Source organism: Tyto alba, unplaced genomic scaffold (assembly GCF_018691265.1).
Source record: "Tyto alba isolate M040663 unplaced genomic scaffold, T.alba_DEE_v4.0 Super-Scaffold_6, whole genome shotgun sequence".
NCBI classification, from domain to species: Eukaryota; Metazoa; Chordata; class Aves; order Strigiformes; family Tytonidae; genus Tyto; species Tyto alba.
In genome coordinates, this window is record NW_024881327.1 from 39,225,765 (window position 1) to 39,251,479 (window position 25,715).

The 25,715-nt window shown below is 42.5% G+C and overlaps 1 protein-coding gene across 2 annotated transcripts; it reads right to left on the bottom strand.

Moving 5' to 3' along the window:
* On the bottom strand, positions 1-25,590 carry CD38 (CD38 molecule). 2 transcript variants are annotated; one of them, XM_032984380.2, is made up of 8 exons: positions 25,258-25,590; positions 10,210-10,339; positions 9,412-9,547; positions 8,568-8,650; positions 6,737-6,813; positions 5,919-6,011; positions 3,553-3,639; positions 1-1,646 (listed from the first exon to the last, which is right to left on the bottom strand). In XM_032984380.2, the coding sequence occupies exons 1-8, from the start codon at positions 25,494-25,496 to the stop codon at positions 1,565-1,567; spliced, it is 927 nt and encodes a 308-aa protein (XP_032840271.2). In that variant the 5' UTR covers positions 25,497-25,590; the 3' UTR covers positions 1-1,564. The 2 variants fall into 2 exon arrangements, with proteins under 2 accessions (XP_032840271.2, XP_032840272.2); XM_032984381.2 differs by lacking the exon at positions 3,553-3,639.
* Between the last annotated feature and the right edge of the window lie 125 nt (positions 25,591-25,715).

Below are 25,715 nucleotides of genomic sequence, written 5' to 3' on the forward strand. Positions count from 1 at the left end.
TTTGTCGTCAGTGATTTTATTATAGACCTTGATCTTACAACCAACTTTTACATTACAACAGAAGAGGTACAAAAGTGACCATGAAGGCAAACTCTTGACCTGTAGTCAGAAATAACCTATCTGAAAGTATTGGTATGTGCCTTCATTGATGCATCTATGCAGTTACATAAGAGAGTGCAAATAAAAATGCATTTTGCTTAATGTAAACATTATGGGCGAGGTCTTGGATGTGGTCCAGATATGCTCAGTGCAGCCCTGTGTATGACAGAGAAAAGATTTATCTAGAGATGCTTGAAATTACACCAACTTGTGTAGTTCCACAAGGATCTCTTGCACTCTGGGTAGTCACTAAAACATATGGCATTATAACCTTCTGCCTATGGGATCATGGAAACCTCGGCGTGCTTAATGAATTGTCAGCTGCAACACCTAGGAGTGTATCTGTAGCAAAGCCTGCTCTGTTCTCTTTGTGTCAATGGCACTACACAAAGGCACTACAGCCACAGCCACAAGCTGGCCTCAGATCTTTGTTTTGTTGTAAACACTGCACTTTATGCATGTGAGACCAGCAAAACAGAAATCAAAGGAAATCAATGAAACCTGCTGTTTTGGTGTAATATGGCATGTCCGTGCTTGTGAATTATACACCACAAGGCATCACCTTTCACCTCAGAAACTGAGGTCAAGAGAGACTCTTTATTGTGGCAACCTTTTGATGTTTGTCCCTGTTTCAGTGCATGGCCAAACTGTGGCCTGAGGGACCTTTTATGAAAGTTGGAAGGCTTACACTTACTGCTATATTAAGAATAAAATGTAATCTGAACTGCAACAGTGTTTCCAGTAGGATTTTAATGGGGCTGTCTGAGTCAGTCTTGCTGTGTTCTCTCCCCAGCTACACACTCTGCTGGCGACCCTCTGAGCTGTCTGTTTCTGGTCTTTTCTTGGCTCAGCTCAGCTGTTTCCCCACCAGCCACTTACCGTGATGCCCGTTAAAAGGTAAAAACTGCTCTGCCTCTTCCATTGCTTGCTTTACCTGCTCAGGGGTGCCACAGTCCCTGGGAGAAACACGATTTACATCATGTGCCACTGGGCAATGTTCCCCTCGGGGGGATGTTATACCGGGATGTAGGGCGAGCACAGGATGCTCTATTCACGTCCCACCTGGCCTTCCAGTGGGGAGGAAGCCAAGCTCTGAACAGGGAAAATTCTGCCGCTGCTGGAAAGACTCTTCTTCTCTGTGGACACCTCAGGGAACCCTTGCTCTGAGCCTCATGGCACAAGGAGAGCTGCACAGGAGGGAGAAAACCAGGGCAAAGCACCTGCCCTTAACCACTGAACATGTCCCTACTCCCTCTGAAATCATATATCTATGTGCATGTGTGTACAGTAATCACACCTGAAGTATCTTCTCCTGTTATTTGGCTGTTAGTATCACAGCAAGGATTTCTGGTTATGGACTCTGTACACACCACACTACTGTTTATCATTCTAAGCTAGGTAGCCACATCTTTGCCAGCTTTACACACAAATAACAAAAGTCTTCAGCAGCATGGAGGACTTCTCTTCATGGAGCTGCCGTGGTGTTGGTGCAAAGCCTGCAGTCTGTGTGGTCAGGGTTATGCACACACTGAAGGAGCTGAACTGGCCTGTGATAAGACACAAAACCAAACAAATACTTAGTAACCACTTTGTAAGTACAACAGAGTAACTCCACAGTTACTAAATGTGATGTGAAAGTCAAAGTGCATGTTACATCTGTGCTTATCAAGTGGATGTCTCAGGAGAATCTCTTTTATATCTTGCCATAGAAAGGTAACTTTAGTGTTTATAGGGGCTGGGGACAAGAGCAAATGAGTATGAAATAAAGTAGGGTGTGAACTCGCAGCATGTCAGCTACACTGTGATAACAAAAATAATAAGAAAGATGTAAGATCTCTTGTGCAGACTACACAGTTGCTGCTGTGCTGCAAGTTCACCATCCTGCTTACCCAATGGTAACCCCTACTGCTACAATGTAAAGCTGTTGCTAACAATGTCAGATATAATTACATTTTTTGCTAGAAGTGCATCTAGTAAATCTATTTTTTTTTTGAGATACTTCTGGAAGACACCGCTGACATGGACAAAATCAAGAAAAAATGATCAGCATCAATCGCTACATGGCATGAAAAGCCAGGTGCTCAGCTGCTACGGACCCACACGGTTCTGTGTGCAATAACTTCAGGAGAGTGAAGCTAACTTACGTTCTGTATCCTGAAGAGTTTTACTGCATGTGTAAATTGCTCACTTTATTATTGCTCTGTATATAAAATAGTAAAATGAATTGTCCATGTTGCTCTACACAGTTGTTTACATATGTGTTAGTTCAGCTCTGACAAAAAGCCTTACTTGTTATTCTATCTTAAGATGCAAGTTGTGAGCCACAGAAACGAGTGTGTCAATAACTCTTCATGTGTTACAGGTTTCTCCTTGCGCTGAGCCACGAGGGATCTAAGCTACTACATAGTTCCCCTTCTTCCTTGGCCCCTTAGCTTATTTCATCATAGCTGAAATAATCTGTATCTACTTACAGGTTCTGGGAGTATTGGTTAAAGGCTGCATTTACTCAAAGAGAGAGTAAGTATACTAGCATCACAATTTGGCAGATTTATACACCACACCAGTGTTAACTTTTTCACAATGTGCAGAGCACCTGTTAATCAAGTTCAGCAATGCCTAAACAGGAATATATTGCTCTGCCTTCAGGATTAAAGTCCTATCACCAGATAAGGCATTTGTCTCCTTTTCAGATCAACTTCTCCTCATTTAAAACTAATGTCAAACTCAGTAGTTCATAAAAATGTTTGTTTACTTTGGAAATGTTCCTATCCAAGTACGAGTTCTTCACTTTGAAAAGCTGTTCCTGACAGAGAAGATATGGGTAATATCGAACCTTTGCTGCTTCTCTAATGTCACTAAAGAAAGTTTTGCTCTGTGTGAAGGTCTCTGAACCCACACAGAGGGATAAAGGGTCTCACGCTTTTGTATCTCCTCAGCAGGCAGATAGAGATTTCAGGCAAGTCGGAACTTGGGCTGCTGTTTCCCAGACTCCTGTTTTCATTTCCTGACAATGGTCAATTATAGTAATTAATTATACGTATCATGTCCCAAGACTCATTCTCTGACAAAGCAGCTGGACAGAAAGTAAATCCTTGACCTACCGCATTATCTGCATGCAGCAGGGAGGAAAGCTGCCTGTTTGGTTCTGACAGTTGTAGCTAACAGCCTGGTCAGATGAAAATCTGTTGAAAGAGGCTGTATTGCTCCTTCCCTGAAGGCAACTGAACATGCTCAGTGGCAAGTGCAGGGCAGAGAGCAAGCCTGAGACTTGGCCAACCCAAGGTTTGCAGCACTAGTGGAAGCCCCTGAGAAGCACGGAGCCATGTCAAAGGGATGTGATGGCATTAAGAGGGGAGTCTGCTCTAGCTTGCCATAAACCTATATTAAGTCAAGAGGGAGATACAGCATTAATGTTATGTTAGCAAGTTGTCACCAATAGGAGCAGTTAATTACCTGTAATTGTCTTCACAGGTGATCTTAAAGTTTCGCTCTTCTAAGATGCTTGTTAACCTCTTTATGGAATAACCTGAGCAGGATTCACTGGAGAGAAAAGTCTTTCATTACTCCTGTTCCTTGTGTGTACAAGAAGCTCAGCTAAATTCCACACTATGTCAGTTTGCGTTATTTCAGGTAAGATTCTTTAAAAGCTTGTTTGCTAATGTGCTGTGAAGTCCATTGGATTTGTGGAGTTTTGGCTACCCTTGGGACTTTACTGGTAGAAACTATGTGATGTTCAGCTGTGCATCTTGCACAAGAACTCTGTGCAGAAAGGTATCTGTGGGAAATACCCCAGTTTCATTGACAGTTTCTAGAAGTGCTCCACAGCTGCTGGTGGCCTCTACCCACAGGAGCATGAGATAAGGCTCATTCAAATCTGTGGAAGGATGAAGGGATCAAATCCTCTGTGTGATGACAAAGGGCCAATCATGAAAACCAGCAGCTAAGTCCCAGGTAGGGCCTAAGATAGGAGGAAGCAGGTAGAAAACATGGGAAGAAGCAGGCTAAGAGCACCTCCTATCTCTTTGACTCAGTCCATGGCTGCTGCTACTCTGTTTTGAGAAGAGGCTGTTTCAAATACTTTTCCACTGGTAGGAGCCCTAACTTGTGTATTTCTTTCCCATCCAGCTAATGGTTTCATGAAGCATATAGCAATGTCATACCTTTGAGATCTTTATGCTTAATTTACTTGAAAAGCCCAAGGGGCCCAAAGCTGTAGTGAGAGGATTGCCAAATATCATAGACACAGAGACACTGAAATAGACTTGTTACCGTGGGATAAAAATCATCTCCTGGTCCCGAGTATAGGACACACATCAGGGCAATAATACAATACTGGGGCAAATCCAGTTCCTAATGTATGGCATTAGTGGAAAGCAGACCAAGCTCTACTTTGTTCACTAGACTTGCCAGGTGTTATCAGTGATTCAACATGGAATATAGATCAGAAGATAAAAGGAATACATATTATTGGAACTACCCTTCCTCTTTCTGCTTAGAAGTAAGTAGGAAATAAAAAGGAAACTGCTGTAAACATGGCACAGGAGGAAGATGCGTCAAGAAGGCTGGCAGGGCACTGGGTTGTTGAAGCTGTTGAGGAGGAACCTGATGGCTTTTCTGATGTTGGGAAACCACAGGAGCAAGGATCAAGTGCCTTTCTGGGGGAACTAATGTTCAGATTACTTAATGTCCTTTTCTTCAGCAAACCTCTATGCAATGGGCCACAAGAGTATGTCTGGCATGCTGACCACAGGATAGATGTATGCCTGTGAGCTGCTGCAATAGATATGCCAACTTCTGTGTTGCAAAGAGACCCTTCTGGGTCTCTTTGCAGAGATGGGTCTCTTTTCATATGGTTGAGGGGAGGAGTTGCCACACTGGAGCTGGTACTGTGTCAGACAGTGAGGCTGTCTGAACAAGGGTCTCTGCTGGGTCCACACTCAATCCTGAGTTGCACTGCATCACCATGGCCTGCTTCCTGACCCACAGCATCAGAGCTGCTGCCTCTCTCTTAGGAATGGGAGAAACTGTGACGGTGCATTACAACCACACGAACCAAAAAACTGGCTCTGAAGGTAGAGGTCAAAGGCACTGAGCCTCATACTCAGTGCTTGAAATGTGATAAATCTGCAAATGAATTTGATCAGGACAAAAAAGGCCACTCAGAAAGGCTCAGATGTGATTTGAGGTCACTGCTCTGGTGTCAGTAATTCCACGGTAAGCATTTAATCTACAGATGTGTCATTAAAAATCACAGAATCATTTAGGTTGGAAGGAACTGCTTGAGATCATCTAGTCCAACAAATATCAGCTAGAGCAGGTTGCCCAGGACCCAGCTGGGTTTTGAGTATGTCCACATATGGAGACTCCACAACCTCTTTGGGAAACCTGTTCCAGCATTTGAAATTATATTATCAAAAATGGTTCTGCTCAGCATAATTATACTATTTCTGTGGACAAACATATTTTCCAGCTGTTCACCCTTGCAAATGTAGCCTGATCAGTGACTTCAGTGCTGCACCTGTAATAAAGGTCTGTAGAGCTCAGTAGGGTTGGAAGGAATTTAAAGGTCATGGGACTCCCGAAAGCAAGGAAAATGTCATGTCTTAGCCATAACTGTTCACCAGTACCTATGAAAAGTACTGAAGAAATAAACAGTACAAATGTTATTCTTTCCTGTAAAGTAAGCAGCTAGGAAAGTGAATGTAGAACAGGTTTTGTGAGCAGGTTTAAGACAGCGTCACTGTTAGTCACTCATCAGAACTGAGCTGCACCATCTGCCTTCTACACACTGCTCGTTGTTTTGTACTGACGTGACTTACGTTTGAGGTCCACCGATGTCATGCATAAGCCAAATGTGCACTGCAGAGACTTTGTCTGGATTTAGGTTAAAGATCTCAATACTTCCGAAGATGCTGTAAGAATGGGACATGAAAAAGCAAAACATTCTTAGTTATCTGAGAAAGACATTGAGAGTACGTTCCCCAAATACTAGTGCATATTACTGCTGCTATTACTCTCAGTGAAAGAACATTATTTTGCCAATGGATTTTCATAGACTATTTAATTCCCTTGTGATAAAATATTTCCCCCCCCACCATTCTTATTTCACATTCTTGAGAACTTGTGAAACTGTCCGCAGACTGAAGTAAGGTGAAGTTTTTCCATCTTTAGTGCCTTTTTCCCCTGTTTGGTTTATTGGCTATTAATCTGGTTTGGTGCGAGGGAAACAAACATGGCTGTTCCTCTGACTGGCATATTCTTCATCTTTCCATATTATTCATGACTGTACTTCCAGCCAGGTAACCCAAGGAAGCACGGTCTGCAGGGATAAAATCCAGTCAGCTCCATGAACAGTTAGAAATGTGTCATTCACATTTAATGAATAAATGAACTGTAATACTAAAGTTACTTTGTGGAATAAGAGTGTACTGGATACTCCACCCGCATACCCTTTGAAGAATTTTGATTACAGTCACTGTATAGAAGGAGTTAAGTGAAACAGCTCTACAGTGGCCAATGGTTTGGACCCTATATGAGTTTATCAAAATCCATTCTGCACTGGGACTCACTGGCAAAGACACATGCACCTGCATGCAGGCCCCACAGAAACATGAATGGTAGCATGCTGAGTAAATACCTGCTGCTTCTGAAAGCTCCGGCTTCTACTGATCCATTGAGCATCACTTGAACCACACCACATGCTGCTTCTGCAAACTGAACAAAACAAATGGACATTACACTCTGACACTACTTGCAGACTTGGGGCTAGTAGATTTACTGTAACTTCTTTGATATCATCAGAACTGATTTATACAAGCAGGGGATCTGTCCAGTATTTTTGCAGAACAAAAAAAAGTCTCTAAATGCTATGGCAAAACTGTGATAAAGCTGCATTAGCCATCTGTGAATAAGCAGTCTGAGGTTGCATGGGATTGGTATAGCAACTTTCCTGTCACTTCTATATTCAGTTTTTACAGGACTTTCCAGAGCCCCGGCAGCTACAGCTGTCTGATGGGGCTGTAGTAACTTGGAATGATCCTCAAACTGCTTTAGCTCAGGTGGTGAGGATGAGCCAGAACAGAGGTACCACCAGTTTAAGGACACACAAACCACCGTGTATTCATCACCTTGTGACTCACGCCCTGTGTTCTTTTGTGGCTTGGGAATTTTCTCTCCAGTGGTTTTAGAAACACTCATCACCAAGTTTTGTTTGATTCAGTTTTTAAATGACTGGATCATGTAATCGCTGCTCTTTTATTCTTTAAAACTCATGTCCAAATATTTAAAGACTACTAAGGTTACAACACAAAGTATCCACTCTGGATATATAATCCATTGGTAAGACAACTAATTTTTAAAAAGTTTAACACAGGTGACTGTATTTGTCAAATCTTCCAAGTCCTCTTACATCTAAACAATGTGGCTCAAACTCAGATCTTGAGAGCTGTGAAGTTGCAGGAAAGTTTGATTATGTGTAACTTTCTAATGTAATAAGCATGAATTTTGAAAGATCTTAGATTTATTTGGACTAGAAAGCCTGCAGTCAAGCAGGCCTGACTCTGTATGGTGGTTTAGCCCTCCCAGACTCTGGAACTGAGGGGATTAATGAGAACATAGAAACTGTTTCGAGCTTGGAAAACTTATGTACACTAGTTCACCCACAAAACAGGTTTTTTTTTTTTACAGTGAGTAGACTTTTATTACATACATGAGAGCTGAAGCATACAGGAATGCTTGTTTCCTCCTGCGCAGTCATCTACTAATAGTCCTATCAAGGGTGGTCTTGAGAGACTTGTAAAATTAAACTGAGACAGGAGAGCAGGTTTTTTTTCTAGCAGTTGTTTGTTTGTTTGTTTGTTTGTTTTCCTGTAAAATGTTGATTCAACAAAGCCAGGCTAACTGCTTAACTCGAACTAGCAGGGTCTCATTCATGTCATGGGTGGTGGCATGTGCATACGGGTGGGTACATCACAGGAACCTTGCCAGATACCATTGTGGGAGGCCATGCTCTTCAGGTTTATGCTGGGAAGATGCAAGGGAATTCTCAGTTGCTTGGAAAGTTTCTGTGCCAATTTGGGCACTGCTTTCAACATTAACAAACTAAAATGTATTTTATTTTAGCAATTTCAGTCCTGTGATTTAATTAAGGTGGTGATTATTATTATTATTATTGTAAACATTAACTGAAAACCTCCAGCTGTCTGCCAAGTGTTGTTCTAGACACTGGCACACAGTCTCTGACCACAAATAAGAATGCCCAAACTACAGTGACATTAAATATTGTACATAAAGACCTTGGAAGTACAAATTTCCAATACTGTGATTTTTAGCACCTGAAGCTAAAGCTCATGTGAACTTTTACTATTCCATATTTTAAGTCCAATCTGCAAACTCACATTTTTGGCAGTGTCAGGAACTTAGTGCCTTTCAATATGCTTGGATTCGGAGAGATTTATTCTAGATCTTACCATCTTGGATGCCATTTTCCAGAATACTGAGTTAGGGTTGCTCTCACATTCACTTCGTTTTGGACAAGATTCATAATTGATTCCTGAGAAGAGATACATTTATAGAGTAGCTAAGGTTAGAGTGAATATTGCTGCAATAGTTAAGGACTTTGAGAGCCGATTAACAATGGCAAAAAGATTTGCCCCCTACCAAAGAAAGAGGGCTACATGAGGAAAGGGCCCTAAGAGGAAAAGGAATTTGTGTGTGTTCAAAGGTCTTCCTGTTTGCTCACACACGCTTCAGGGAGGCCACTGATTCTCAGCAAACTGAGAAGGGAAAACATGTAGTCCTAAAAGTGAGAAACGGGTTGGCTCTTGACAAATGCTATCTGACTGCATTGAAAGATTAAACTTTACCCAACATTTTCAGTAATTCCAATCCAGTTTAGAGGTTACTAGCCTTCAGCATCAAGTAGTCATGCAGGCAGGGTAACCTCAGGGTACCTACATGATGTCCCTGCCACTTTGACTGGCCTATGGCCAGGACCTTTCTGAATGACATTCTTGTTTTGCAATCTGTCCCACAGGACAGGAAGGAAGCCACTAATCTAGATAAAGAGAGCTAGATGTGACCATTAGTCCAAGCAACAACTTGGTGTTTTAGTAACAGCCAAAGTTGTGTTTTTAAAATTTGCCTGAGAACTAAGTATTATTTTCAGTCTTCCATAACATGGGAGAGAAATACAGTTAAGGTTCTAAATTAAATTACAAGAAAAGAATGTGTAAAAAGGTCTAGATACACAAGAAAATAAGAATCTGGAATTCCAGTGTTCATATTTGTTTCACAAAAAATAGGACTTATTACCTGGGGTAGAGGGGTCTCCACACCATGAAACCCTATCAGCCATATAACCCAACAAGGTGTCCTCCAAGGTAAGGAAATTTTGATTGGATTTTGTATAACGATGAGCGAGGTCATTTGTTTTGCTCCAAAACAGTGACTGTGAAATAAGGTACAATAAGTAATACTTATACTAGAGCTGGTCAGGAAATTTTCCTGGAGAAAAACAAAAAGTTTTCATGATAATGAAGGTGTTTTAGTTTTTACTGAAATGCTGCAAGTTCACCTTAGTGGGTCTGCCCACTTTATTTCTGCAGCCCGCTCTCCCATTTCCAAAATCTTTTTGGGTGGTTATTTTTTGTGGAAATGGAAGTGTTCAGGCTGCAAGAAAGAAAGGTTTTGACTAGTTGTCATAGGATACATACCTAATTTGTTGAGTGCTTTTTAACTGCACATGGAAGAGCAGCTTTTTGGAAGCAGTGTCCCTCTAACAGCACGACAGCATGATGCTCACAGAGAGCCGTATGCTCAGGGAACAGGGACATCTCTGCCACTTCCCCAGGATGACCCCAGTACTTAATTTTGGGGCAAGCTTTACACAGGGAGCATTTCCAGTGATAGAGAATGAACAGGGTTACTGGGGTCCAAAGGTGGTAACTGCAGGACTACTGCAGTAAGCACAAGAGCAAAATACCATCCTCGTCGACCTACAGACCCTCATAAACATTATGGACAAGATCCCATCACTCAGAGCACTGCACAGACATGCCATCCCACAACAGTCCTACTTAAGCAGCCCACCATGCATTGTATTGTTGTTACCTTGTTACAGGGTATGGGATGACTCGCTAACTCCATTAAGGGCTGATAATCTTCTGATGTAATATTACAGGGATTCTTGTAAATGAATGCGTGTTTTAATGATTCCCATATTTTTAGGCAATCCTTATCTCTGCCAAAAGATTAAAACATAGTTAATTAGTATTTATGAGTATTTATGGCTGTGAAAGGATCTCCTTCTGTTATGGTCAAACACTATGGATCAGATTTTAAAGGCGTTCTAACAATGCTCAGGCCCCAAAATATATTATTCATTACAAAAACAGAGTATCTTCGGCAAATTATGCATAAACTGAGGAATAAGCAGTTCTAAAAATTCTTTCTCTCTCTCCTCCATTTTAAATTACTGATTATTGCAGTATCTGAATGTCCTCTATGTTTTTGTCCGTTAAAAAGAGCAGTACTCATATCACATAACCAGAAGATCAAATTTCTTGATTATTCATACCAAATCATGAGAAGCAAATATGGCAGACTATGGCTTGTGCATTTTAAAGTATGGCTGAAGGATACAGCCTCCTCAGGTACAGTGAGCCAAAAATATGCCCATGTGTCTCCCTGTGGAGTGTTCGACCCTACAGAAATAGTACCTATAATTTTATCTAAAACAAAAGCAGGGGTCTGGCTGTTTTGGGCCTGATATTATTTTAATTTATGCACTAATTTCCATCTACTGACTTTGCTGGAGCCACAGCTGATTTGCACACATACAACCAAAATCCAGATCAGTGCTTGGTCTCCAGTGGGTTTTTTGAGCCTCCCTCTGATCCTCCACCGTGTTACAGGTTCTGGCCCTTTTGCTCTGGTTGGCATGAGTCAGGAATTCCACTAAATGTATGTGGGGGCAATTGCTACATGCCATGACACAACCTTATCACCTCAGCCTACACTTGTTTCTTAAGATGCTGCTTCATCAGCCTAGGAAATAAAGCACATTTCTGCTGACAGAAGCAGGGCTCCTTTTGTACTACCAAGAGGAAATCTGTTGCACAGTCCAGCCAAGCAATCGTGTCTCTGTACTGGAGTAGAGCCACGCTCCCTTCCTGAGGCTGCAGTGTACAATAATGATTGGGATGGCTCAGGACTTTTGCTTTTTTGTGCTTGGGGTAGTGAATGAGAACTTTGCATTAAGATAATTCATAATTGTTGTCTGTCTAGTATGTGTTGTCAAGGCTGTCCCCCATGGGTGCACTTCCCTTCCTCTTCATGCTGCCATAGTTCCAGGCCCACGTGGAAAGCCTGCCCCTCTCATTACAGCAGTGACAGTAATGCAGTGATTCTGCATACTTCTCTTCCCTATTTTTATGTAAATTTAAAACGCTGACTGCATTATCCTGCTGTCTGCATGTCTGAATGGAGCAATTCTGACTGTCTTTGACTCATCCACTCTTTCTTCACTGTTTGCAGTCATCTCCCAGTGTGTTCCCACTATAAGCTATTTGAAGAATGGACTTTATCTTGTGTGACGAAACTGACTTTTTCAGAGCACTATAAAAATAGCACCGATCAATTAGTATGTGACATAGCTGCAGGCTTTGTTAGCTGTTGCTAGTCAGGTAACATGTAGGATGTGGAATTTGATTAGTCTTTGAAATAGTCCTAAAGGGATTAAGAAAAAGAGCAGTAATTCATTGAAGATTTCCAAACTTTTTCAAGTTAATCTTCCCTACAGTTGTGTGATCTCATTCCTACTGCTGACCTTGATCACAATTTCCACTGAGTGCCCATCTGAGCATCAGAGGGGCAAACTGGAACACAGAGAGTTGAGCTGCTGTATTATGTGGGCCATGTCTAAACTGCAGGACCAGAACCACTTGTCAGCTCCTGGCCATTTCCTCGCTGTCTGGACATGAATTCTCCTCCTTCCCTTCCTAAGCCTTATGGAAAATAAACATCACACAGAGAGGAGGGCAGACTCTGTCTGTCTGTGTCCAGAAGAAAGCGACAGCACCTGGCAGCACTACATAGTGGAGGGAATGCCCCTATCAAGCACACTACAGGGGCTTCAGCCAGTAACATACTGGGAAGGACCAGGCAACTCATGGCAAGACGTCCTTGCTCTTCCTTCCCTTCTATCTTCATTTATGCAGTAACAAATCTAATTTAGCATTATATATGATATATGATATTGGGAGGTCATACCACCAAGTTGGTTACTACTGCAGGTTTCCATGCCCCAGCTTCTCCCAGTCCTCTTCTGTGGAGGGTCTATGGTGGATATATCCTCGTCTCTCATTCTTGGGGCAGCCAAGTGCATTACGCTGCAAGCATCCACCTGGGCTGCTGATACCCTGCAGCCTGACTTTGCTGATTAAAAACGAGCTTGGGTATTGCCACTGTACAGTGCTGTCTGAAATGCTGACAGAGCCTGCAGGCAGGGGCAAGGCAGGTCAGCCTGGAGGGTCTCTGGCCGTACGGCCACCTGGGGCAGGTCCGGCCACACGCCGTATTTTATTTCTTACCGTGCCAGTCTGTTACAGGGGCAGCCCCAGCTGTGTTAGGGACTGCACCTATTGTTCATATGAACCAAACTTACCTCCAGGTAAGTAAAGACTAATAACAGTGATGATTTTTTTAGTGGGTTATTGTCTTTTATCCAGGAGCCTAAATGCACTTCCAGTTACAGTCACTGTGGAAATAAGAAGACAAACTGCAGGTGCTCTAGGGAGCACGGTCATTGCATTGATGTTGCACTGTCATGTCAGGGAGCATTCACGTGTTTTACTTAGCAGAATTTAACTTAGGTGTATTAAATTTTCTCTTGGAGGAGCCCGTCTCTGGCTGTAAACTGTGTAAGTAACCCAGAGAGACCATCCTTCCAACTTTTGTACTTCATTTAGGGGTTGAGAAGTTGTAAATACCTCTCCCTGCCACACAGGATTATATGACTGAATCAGCCAAAAGAGAGGACTCCTGCTGATTAAGGGGTGACATTACAGAATCAGCAGCTGTCCCCTTTGCTTTGCACAGTCAACGGTACCATAAAGAGAATAGAGAATTTGTGGGGCTTGGCTGCAAGCACTGGTACATCTCACAGACATTTATACAGCTCACACTTTCTAATCTGTCAAATGATTTGTCCTCCTGGCAGGACTCTTTTTTTTTTTTTTTTTTTTTTTAAGCTACTCTTGAAATTTGTTATATGTACAGTGTTAACAGTCACAGGTGACAGCTGCTTATCTGGTCATTTATTATTTCATATTGCAAAGTTCTTAAGCTTGGACTCAGAAGACAAAATATTTTTCAAGGAATCATAAGAAAAACCTACGTTTTTATTTCCAAAGCAGAGAGGTAAGTGATAGACACAGTACAAACCATTTCTGCTGCTGGACTGAAGTCGTGGCCGTGAGAAGCACAAAGCAACAACTATCCAGGTGATTCACGATCCTGCTGAGACAGCTTGCTAAGTCACAGATTCAAAGCATCAGTCTTTTAGCATTTCAAGACATCAGTCTCAGCACTTGATGATGTGCATGGATGTCTCATATCTGAGAGAAGAGCCTTTATCCACAGTCCTGGCAGAGCTGAGCAAAACTGTATGTTTAATGTCATAGAAGCAGTGGAGCTCAGCCTTCAAATGGGGGATGCTCTCCTACCTCTCTCTGGTAATCGGTGTGATACTTTTAGTTGTACCACACAGAATAATGATAAGGCATGAAGCTGGGCTTTTACAGCAACTAGGCAATTTCAGCATTGCTTTAGAAATCAAAATACAGATTTTCAATGTAAAAAAAAATACATACAAAAGCTAAACAATATTTAATTTTTGCTGTCCTCACCTATCAACATGTGAATTTTTGCAACTGAATAAAAGCAATTCATTGATTTGCCATTGGAAAGCTGTTTCTCTGACATGAAATACAGGTTTTGTCTCACATCTCAAAGAGATTACCAGTTACACAGAACTGTGATTTTGGTCGATATATGAAAAATAAGCAGTGAGAAGACTTCAGGATTTGTTAATCCCAGCTTCAGGAAGATATGACACTCTTTCCAGCCTCACTGAAGTAGACACTATTAATTAAGTTTTACCTGTCCTCTTTTCCATCCCAGCAAGAAATATTTGTCTGGTGTGCAGCATTTAACTCACACTGAGCAGAGGTAAGGGCAGAGACCTGCTGTAACTCTGGGCCTCCTGAAAACAGCATGAGAAGTTTGTTGTCACTTGGTAGGCTAAAAATTCCAGCAAGAACAGTTTCAGGTTGAAACAAGCGCATCTGCCTTGCCAAAAAATGCCTGAGAAATAAACTGTCCTCTTACGGCTACTCTCAAATTCTCATTGGGAAGTTCACAGTCACAAAGTGGGCTCATTTCATTTTCTTTCTTGGTTTACAAAAAAAAAGGATGGGTGCAAAAGGCATCACCAGCCTACCAGTTAATTAAATGTATCTAAATCAGACACAGGAGTCAGTCCATGGTGAATACACTTATGTACCACACTGCTGTGGGGCTCGTGTGCTGTCCTCCTCTGGTTTTTGTTTGTATGTTTTGGGTTGCATATTAACTCTGCATTGTATCTGCAAATATCATATCTTTATGCATAATGGATTTCTTCCTTTGAGGCTAACTTTGCTTATGCTGAAATATTTAAGGCCTTTTATTCTACTACAGAATCTGAAATATTTAATCCAAAGTCAGTGACATGTAAAATAAATATACTCTTAATTTTATGTTTAATTTTTTCAAACTTTTTTTTTTTTTTGTAAATAGAGTTTGGGAAATGCTGGTAAATGTGAAATAATACCTAACAGATTTGGAAGGAACACTGTGAAACCTGCTGTAAACTCAGGAACTGAACCTGCAACCCTTTCTCTGGAAAGCACACGGCAGAACTTCCCTTATGACCTTTTGGAGACAAGACACTATATCCTGCACTCAGTATAGCATCGAATAAGGGCTGGGATACAAATAACCGTTAAAACTATATTTCTTTATTAAATCTGAAAGTTATATATATATATACTGCAAAGCATATCCTGTATTTGTCCTTAAATTTTGGGTAGAAGTTTCATTTTTCAATGAACTTGAGTATTTCTATCCATTTACCTTTTAGTTGAATATCACACTAATCTATCAAATGGAAGCTGGGGCCAAGAATATTTCCATTAGCAGACAGCCTAGCAGCCAAACTTTAATGTGCATATTAGAAAAATGGATAGCTTCTGCATTATGATCTCTTGCATGTCAGTACATTGGGCTGGCTAACCTTGAAAGAGTATCCTTTCACTTAAAGGAAATTACTATTATGATAGATCTTTTTTCTCTTTAACTGGACACGACGGAGCAATTCATCCCCAATTGAAATCAATTTAATTGGTATAATATCAAGGATATTATTATCATCCCTGCTGATTTCAGTTACGTCATGAACAATATCTTGCTTTCAGCTCAGCACTCAACTGACATTGGATGCTAAAAATTTCTTAAGAAGGGCAGTGTTTCCTTGGGCTGTGTTGCTTTTAGTTTTTTACTCAAAAATTTAAGAGAGGCTTCAAGTATGGGACCCATTTTAAATTTACAAATGCCTTCCAGGCTTTGTTCTGGAAAACTCAATCAACTCTGCCCACATTGTTCAAATCACTCTATCAGGCAGAGACACTTGCCTGGTGAGACAGTCTCCCCTGCAATCAATGGCAGCTTTTCCAAGGTCCTGAGTTTTCTTTCTAAAACATGACAATGTCTTCAGGCCACACTGAGATTTTAACTGTGCCTCTGTGGTGAGGCTCTGAAGTTAGAGCTGGAAACAGTCCCCTGAGGCCTTTATGTAACTGGCCTTTTCAGGGATCAAACCTCACCAGCAGTTGTAACTTGTATAACAAAATCCTTCTCATTTGCTACCACCATTAGCCAAAACAGTAATGCAGATATGCACCGAAGCACTCAAAAATTTGGCTCTTTAAAAAGTCAGTGAGAGGTTTGTGGTTATAACAAAGCTCCTTAAAGGCATAAGACCAAGTTACACTCTGCTGGGAGTCTAAAGTATCATCTTCACCTGAAAAAGCCTGAATATTTCAGGAGAATGAATATCAAAGAATCTAAATGGTGTAGCAATATTTCTGCATCTGACAGACCTGTCTTTGCCTGTGTGTCAGTTCACCTGCCTCTGAGGTAAACTGTGATGGCTGTAAACAGCGGTGCAATTTATACATCCATATTCAATTTGTTTTTTCGTGTGAGCTTACGAGTAGCCACAGCTTTATGTTGTCAGGAACGATGCAATGAACAATAACCTCTAAGCCTGCGTTGAGAGGAAGCCCTCTGCAACCCAGAATCCTTCTGCTACCTTTCATTGCCCTAAATACTTCCGCGTTTCCTTCTGCTGGCCCTTCTCTTCTTCCAGCCTTGCCATGTCTCGCTGCCGCTTTGGAGCAGCTTTTTTGGAGCCGCTGCCAAGCCCAGACCAGGCAGCCGTGGTTGCACTTCTCTGCAGGCAGCTTGAGCGGTGGGGGGGGGGGGTATGAGGAGCGGAATGCAGGGAGCACACTGCCATCGCGCGGGAGAAGGGCCCTCTCGGGACCAGCCGCCGAGGTCAACCTCAAAGGCGTGCGCTTCTTCATGCTGGGCGACGGCCCGACCCATCTCCAGACCACTGAGTCAGAAAATGGGTACATGCATTACGACGGATCAGCTTCGGCCCTGTTATTCTCGCACCTACAATCGCCCATCAGTTATCTTTGTGATAAAAATCAGACAAAGGTGAATTAAGAGAGGTCAGGCAATATGCTGAGGATCTGAGGACACTACTGTCTGCTGCTTTTAGCATTTGGATAATAGAGGGGTTGAAAATTACCAGGGGAAAGGGATAAAGGAAAAAAAATCAAGACCCATCAACCTCCACGTCTTCAATGAGCACTAGCTTCTCACTACCAACTTAGTTCAATTATTGCAAAGTGTCTGCCACCATGACATTTATGGTAAGTCTTTCTCAATGGGAGAATGACATACTCGATTCTTCTGGCAGCTTGATTTTGTAAGTACTGCTTTCTGTTAATTAAATAGTTCAAAAGCCAGTAAAGTGTCAGAGGAACTGAATGGGGATAGAGACAGAGATCCAAAACTCTGCCTCAGAGAAAGATGACTTCTGGAAATGTTGCATGTAGGCAGCGCAATTAAATTCCTCACAGCAAAGCTGGGGAGTCTGGAGGTCTGGAAAAAGAAACGCAAGCTGAGATTTCACTGGGTGCACCTCAGGGCTCTGTATGTTCATGTATGAGGAGTGACCTGGAACAAATGATAGCTCCTCATCACGCCAGCCCTTCACCTTGGCAGGAATGAGAAAGTTTCAAGGGCAGATGTACTTGTGGCTTTGGTTTATAGGTCCTAAGAGTATTTTATATGAGTTGGGAATTGTTGCTCCAGGACAACACTAAGTCTTATCACCCTTCCGGGAAGGGTTGAGCCAAGAGGTGGCAGCTGTAAACTGAAGAGTTCATCTACATAAGCAGTTTTTTTTTGCTGGCTGGATTTCAGCTTTCCTGAGTGAAAAAACAAGCTGCTTAAGCAGATGGTGTTTTCAGCGATGCTCTGTAAGTGGGACAGAGCCTCTAGAAGGGCAGAAGTCTCACCTGGACTGCATTTTGACAGAGGAGCATAGTTGCTCTACAGTTTAAGCTTCCAAGTGAGGGTCATGTCATCAACAGATATGGAGGGAACCAATTTAAGCTGGCATCTTACCTCTTGATTAGAAAGTGCATTTTTAGTATTGTTTTATTTTTAATATTAAACTTGGAAGAATACTTTTGTAAGAATGATCTAAATAAAAGTATGTTATAGCAGGGAAACACTAAATGGTTTAATACAGCTGCAGATTTTTTTTTCCCATAATATGAATTTGCAGTACATTAGGCTTTTTAATAGAACTAAAACTGCTGGGATGTGGCATAAATTCAGTAAGTCAGAAGTCCCTGCTTCAAGGATGGCATGTGTCAGCAGGACACGGACAGGGGAACAGATCAGAGATTTAGTATGACTGTGAATGAGTTTCTGGCTAATACCTTATTTTGGTGTCATCTCCTGGGAAGACAGACTGCATCTTTAGCATGTTTTTACCCTTGGACACTTGAGGGAGATTTTTATTTGACCCTAGAGGGAAAAAGGATCTATTCCTCCTGTCCTTATGGATAAACAAAGTTATATTTCCCCACAGTGCCCTGAGGTGTTAAACAGTTCTCGAGTTTTAACCATACCTTAGCAATGACAGCTGAATCATATCAACTCTGAGCACGGTTGTTTTCACTGACATCTCTACAGATGTTACAGGAAAACTGAAGCAGGGAGAGGTGGGAGGGAACAGGATTCCCCCTTTCAGCAACAACAAGCTCTTAGACTGGCTCATCCAAACATTTAATAATTTCAGTCCTAGGGTGGTGCTATAATTTAGACAGCCATCAGCCATTGTTCTGTGTAGCCAATTCTATAAAATTAATAAACGAGAGAAGGCAAAAAACAGGCTGCTAACTGACTGTGTGTGACTAAACAGCTGCATAAAGTTGTAGCAGAAAACTACGTTGAACAATATTTCATCAACAAATACTTCTGATTAATCCGTAGAAGGCCAGTACAGACAGAATGACATTCTCACTGGTATCTGGGGTTAAAACCAAATGAGACTTTCACTGCAACGTTGATGCTGACCACGGAGAAAAGACAATGCATCTTTTGACATCTCCCCCTTAAATTCTCAGGACAGCCTCAGACCTTGGGTTGCTGTTGCCAGTGGGGTTGTTGTCAGAATGAGTACGAGCTTTGCACAGAACTGGATGGCCTTTCACAGACTAGCATTGATGTTTATACTCCAGAAGAAAAGAAATAAATACATTGGCAATTAATTATCTCAAGAGCAAATAAATTATTGCTACCCACTGTCACATGAACTTGTCTCTTGCTAAAGAGAAAAATATTTCTTACTAATGAAAGGCCTCTAGAAAGAGATGACAAAACCCAAATGGAGCCCTATATTAGAGCCCAGAATAGTTATGGAAACTAGCCTTAAGCAGCACAAGAACTCATTTGAAGGACCAACAATAGAACCAGTAGCCCTACCTCTACCTCCTGAAGTGCTAATCACTATCTATTTGTGCCTACTAAATGTTATATCCCAGTTCCCTGTTAAAGCTCAGTAGAGCATATTTCAGTGGAAGCGTACCTCTGAGAAAGACCTGAGCACTTGTTAATGTCTGTAATGATTACATCTTGGTTACCAAGAAATTGTAACAAATGTTCTGACTTGAGCATTTCGATAAGCAGTGTGTTATTATGATGATACCGTGCCCATCTTAATACCAAGAGACAAACCAAAAGTAGGAACAGATATTGACACCATTGCCGCTACAGATAAGCCAAAAATTTTTGCATCACTGTTTGCCCAGTTACATGGTTACATAGCTACCCTATGGAGCTCTTTCAAGTCTAAAAGCATTTCCTAAGAAATGGAAGAATAGGAAGACACCTCTGCAGATCATTTAGTCCAACCCTCAGCTCAGAGCAGGTTGCTCAGGGTCACGTCCAGTTGGGTTTTGAATATCTCCAAAGATGGAGCCATCACAACCTCTCCAGGCAACCTGTTCCATTCTTTGACCACACTCACAGTAACAAAAGATGGGGTTTTTTCTTATGTTTAAATGGAATTTCCTGTATTTTAATCAGTGCCCACTGCCTCTTGTCCTGCAACTGGACAGCACTGAGAAAAGCCTGGCTCCCTCTTCTTTATTCTCCCCTCCACGTACTTTTACACTCTGGTAAGATCCTCCTGAGACCTCTCCAGGCTGAAGAGTACCAGCTCCCTCAGCCTCTCCCTGTACGTCAGACACTTCAATCACCTTTGTGGCCCTTCACCAGATGTGCTCCAAGTATGTCCATGACATCCTTGTACTGGGGAGCCCAAAACTGGACCCAGCATTCCAGATGTGTCTCACCAGTGCTGAGTCAAGGGGAAGGATCACCTCCTTCCACCTGCCACCAACACTCCTCCTTGGGCAGCCCAAAACACCACTGGCCTTTGCTGCAAGGGCACGTTGGTGGCTCATGTTCAGTTTGCTCACCAGGACCCCATGACTTTTTCTGCAGATAGCACAAGTAAAGCCATTTGTTTGCTCTGGAACCACAAAAGATGCTGTAACAGTTCCATTTTAAAATTCCAATTTTAGAACATGTATTTTAAAAAAAAAAAAAAAAAAAAAAAAAAAAAAAGCTAAGTCCTTGACAGTTTGATTTATATTGAATGGAAAAGCTTTAGAATTCTGCAGTGCACTCTAATAAGAGTGCTAATGCGTTATGATTTGGTACTAACATCACACTCTTCAGAAGACTGTGATTCAGTAAAAGTTTCTCTTATGTAAGGCATTTTTTTTGTCATGAAAACAAAAATCTCAGATCAGTTTTAATATAATGTCATGGTTATATAAAATAAAGCTAAGGTTTTTGTGACACCGAATCAAATCATGGCTGTTGTTTAGTGCTATGCTTGATGTGAAAGTGTTAACAATCAGTGAACAAATACAAGGAAATTAAATCAAAAATGCCTAGCAAAGCATGAAGGCAAAATGCAAAGTAAGCATACAACAAACCCCAGATTTTTTTCTGGAAGAAATTATGCTTCAAGTGCAATGGTATCTCACACAAAATCACGGTTCCATATGTTCTTTTTCACAAAACGTATCTCCATCTCCACAGGCTGCAAAGGAATGGAAAGACAAAATGCATTCATGATCATGAAGTCAGGAGACAAAGCTCTCCTGAACGTGCACCCACTTTTACTAAATTTAATGCAACTATAAACTGTTAAAATTTGTTATAACAGGAATTTGCTACTAACTACAGAAACCACATTAGTTGGTCCAATTGTATTTAAGGGAGAAATCTATGTTGCATATCCACAGAACACTGCATGAAAAATTTACTGAAGTTCTAAGCTTTGAATCTTCATCACCGGGTTTTTGCACTGCTTAGTCAGACACAGTCGGATTGCTGGGCCTGAGATGTTACTGAAGTGGCTCCCTACCCGCATTCTTGGTGCTCTCCCCCTGGCAGGGGTTAGACAAAAAATAATCTGGCTTGACTTCAGCCATTTTTCAATAGTAGGTCCTTGCAAGCTTGGCTTAGTTAGAGTGAATTAGAGACAGAGAAGTGACTGCAGATCCAAGGGAGGAGTAGTCAGTATCTGAGAATGAATAATCTCCTGAGCTGCAAATGTAAGATGAGTTCACTTTGAGATTGGAAAGAAAGCATTTTTTGTGTTTTGGGGATCAGTGACTATGATCTTTTAGATAATGTGTCTTCTCCCCTCCTTCCCCAGGTCACAAAGTGCTGATCGTATCCAACCTCAGCCTGCCAATTCAGACCTGATGAAGAGGAAAACTAAACCAGCTAACTTTGTATCAGCAAGTTTCGTGCTACATGTTACTACCTGTCCTCTCGCAGCAGGCATCAAGGTGCAAACACACCATAAATAGCCTCCTCCGAGTGATGGGTAAGTGATCAGGTAAACTTAAATTTGCATTGCATGAGACCTGGAGAATGAGAATTGTGAGTGTCTTGCTAGCCACAAGAGGGAGTCCGTATTACTGGGAAAGGAGATGAAGTAATTTGAGGTCAAATCCTTCCTTCAGACCAAACTGCCTTTGGCCTTTATTTAGACAAAAACTACAATACATAGCAGTGGCCATGGTTGATGAGTACAGGATTTTTGCAAGACTAGTGAAAGCAGAATTTGCAGCTTTTGTTAACATTGAAAAAAAAAAAAAAAAAAGACTATTGAGCTGTGACAAACTATTGCTTTAGCTCTGCCTTCTGGCAGCAGCATTTTCCAGCAAAGCCAAAAAGAAATACTGCTCTTCAATATGTGTATCTAGATGTGCAGCTGTATGTGCAGGGAACAAAACCCCTAAAGCCTGCTGCTATGACATCTGCATATTTTCCTTAAAATGAGGCTAATGCTGCAAATGCATTATTTGATGCATATAGTATTCTCTGCCTGTTTGTCGTGAACTTTGGCATGACAGTTCTATGCAGGAAGACTAACTGAGGAAACTGTATGTTTACAAATAATAAGAATCATCCAGCCAGCAGCAGAAATAAAAGCAACGATTGTATTGTAAGCAGGCAGTGAAACAAAATTATCACTCACTTTAGACAGTACCTGAGAATTGTTCTTTAGTGATCAAGTTCAATACAGTGCCTGAATGTTTTGATGATTTTGGAGAATAAGTGAATCAACAGGATAAAATCTGATTGCATGAGGTGCTTACAAAACTCGACTGCAGACAGCAGCAGGCTTTCCAGTGGCCTCAGGGGTTTGGGTTCAGCCCACGGTTCGTATCGGAAGAGAGAAGAGCGTGACCAGAGCGTGCTGACCATGTACGGTGTGTGGGGCACCAGTAAGGAGAGGGAGAGTGCAAGGAGGTATCCTCTACAGTTAAAGCAGCTGTGATACTCGAGGTGTACATTAGCATGTCCGTGGCCTCCTCACATGATCTATAGCATGCAGTCACAAAGGCAGAGCTAAATGGGGGCTGTAGATTTCTGGCCCCTGTTAAATCCATCTGTGGTATCTAGAAACATTATAAAGTCCATATTCATTTGTCAACAATACCCCTCTTTCCAACCCCTGCCAGCTATTCCCTTTTGAAATACGGCACTTCAAAATGTAGTCAGTAGTCACACTCACTAACTACAGCAGTGAATGGATTGCTATTTTCAAATAAAAAGAAAATATCGTCAAAGATGTAACTTAGTGGATCTGACAGAAAAAACTAAAAATATGAGGAAATGTCCATGAGTTTACTAAAAGCAGAGCTTTTTAAACAAATCTGCATGTTGGTGTAAGATTAAAAGGGCAAGAACAGACTATAGACAAATTTATGAGGAAATTATAAGACTTCTAACCAAAGCAGCAAGGTTCCCATGGTGGGAGTAGCGGCAACCAAAGTCCGAACTGAATATAGGATACAACTTGCTCAGCTTGTAAGCCTGCTCGAGTTTCTGCAGTTCCCTGTCCCTACTCCTTTTCTCTGATTAAGTGCACCAAAGATCTCACGCGATGCAAGATCCAAGGACTACATTAATGATGAAAGAGCACGGGATGAAAGATATGGGGCTCTCTGATGTGGCCTAAAGGCACCCGCTTCATTATCAGAAAGTGCCAGCGACAGAAGCGGTTTGTTACATGACAAACTGCACTGAGCTCAGCAGGATCAAAACCAAGGTATCTCGGGTTGGATTCCCAGAAAAGCACCTACGTTTTATTCTCTGTTCGGGAACCTCCTGAACATTTCAGGTGTACGTAAATGAGCATATCTTTCCTTTTTCAGTGCTCTCTGCCTCAGATAAATTTGTCTCTTAAATAAAATAAAACAAAAAAGGGTTCTACTATACAGAAGTAATTTCATCTGAAAGAAAGTGAGCTCACAGACATGAAGCTATTAAACACTGCTGGATTAAGAGTAGCACAAAATGTTATGCCTTGTAAAAACACCACCTTCAGAAAGCTTATGATCATGGGTTTGTGATTTTTTTAAGTGTCCTTGAAAGAACTGCTTAAACAAATTATTCCCAGGTCAGATTCGGACTGTGTTGTGAATGAAAACATATGTTAAATTGGCTGTAAACTTATTCACACAAAAGTGTTTTTCATGTTTTCAGCACCTCAGTTTGAATGAAACAAGCAAAACTAATAAAGGCTATTAGGCTTCAAAATCATTTCAGATTTAAATATTGAGTGTACACTTCTTCAATTAATGTTTACTTTTAGAAAAACAGACGTGACTTCGCAAAGGCTTCAGGAGCTTTTTAATTTTATTTGTAAGAGAAACCCCCTTCCCTTCACTAAATCCACTTAGGTGTTTACTAGAAAGTATGCACTTAATTTTCTGCATGCTCAGGACATGATTTTCCACATGCCCAATTCCCTTCAAATGCTGCAAATCACTTGTTTTCATACAGCACCGGACATCTGAGGCCAAGAGAAGTCCAGATGCAAGCAAACTATGTGCAGCTTTGCTCTCACCAACTCCATGTCATGAAAATTAGAGGTTGCAATTCCCTTTTTTAAGATAACGACCATGTTGGTTCTGCCACCAGGCTGAGGTGTGGGGCAGCCCCACGGCGTGGTGGAAATGTCTGCCGGAGGTTTACTGAGGACGCAGACCAAGGCGGCTGGTGCCACAGAAGTGATGGCTGGGTCCCTGCTGAGAGACCCTGGCCGCTCTGCATCCTGTCCCAAGGGGCTGGGTGTCCCCAGTACCTGCAGGGGGGCACGTAGCACTCCTTATTTCATACTCTGCCTTTCCCTGCAGCGAAGGGGATCAGCAAATCAGTTCTCAGCCCTAATGTGCTCTTGCAGACCTGGGCCCAGGGAATCCTCTTCTGCAGCAGAGGAGCGGTGGCTGCTCGGGGTGTTACGCTACCGGCTGCGATGGGCTGAGCAGGGACCACCAGGCTGGATGAAGGTTTTGGCTGGGACCGCCGTGCTGGCACTGCTAGCCATCTGTACCCCTCTGTGCAAGCTGTCCATGCTCATCACAGAGTCTTACCCACACGCTAAAACCCTCTGTTTTGGATAACCCTAAGATATTTCTCAACGCTTTTCTAACATCTTTGTCCATCCTATAAATCTGTGCTGAATCTTCTCCTTTTCCTCCCTCCTGGGTAGTTTTGGTTATGTGAATGCAGCGTCACACGTTACAGGATTTTTGGCAGATTGGCTTTATAGTGAATTCCCTTCTCCTCCACATACTCAAACCTGTTAGAATTCAGCTGTTATTTTAGCTGGCTTTAAGGAAGTTGCAAAATGCATTTATGATTGAGTTTTGATCTACAGTTAGTGTTACTTACACTGGCTCTGCAGGTAGTTTCCTTAGAAAGCCACCACTTGGGCACTGACAGCTGCTGAGTTTGTACATTTTGCTACAAAACAGGGGTCTTTCTCCCCCGATTTCTCACTGCCAACCTGCTGGATACGGCCGGGTGGAGGTGAGAGGCAGCTCTCTTCTGTTCACCTCACACACCCGACGCACGGCCGGGACCGCTACTCACCCCAGCTCAGGGTACCACGCCGTGACGTAGCTGTAGCATCTTCCCAGGATAACTTCTTGCAGATTCTTAGTGGTCCCTCTGTCCTTCCACTTCAGCATTTTCGGGCTGACCTCTTGCTTTCCGTGAGTCAGGACGGAGGCCAGCACGACAGCCAGGACCAAGCCGGCCAGCAGCACCACGATCCCCACCAGAAGGACGGTCCGCTGCCGCGTCCGGGCAGAGCCCTGCTGGAAGGGCATGCTGCGGGGGGCTGCCTGACGAGCACCACCACCCGCTCTCCCCGCCGAAAGCCCCAACAGCTTTCCAGCCTCCCGCTGCCCGCCCCGGGCCCTGCCCCGCCGGCCGGACGGGAGGCCGGCCTGACCCCCCGCCCGCCCCGGGGTCGCGGCCCGCCCCCGGCCCCGGCCCCCGCCCCCGGCCCCGGCCCCGGCCCCCGCCCAGGCCCCGGCCCCGGCCCC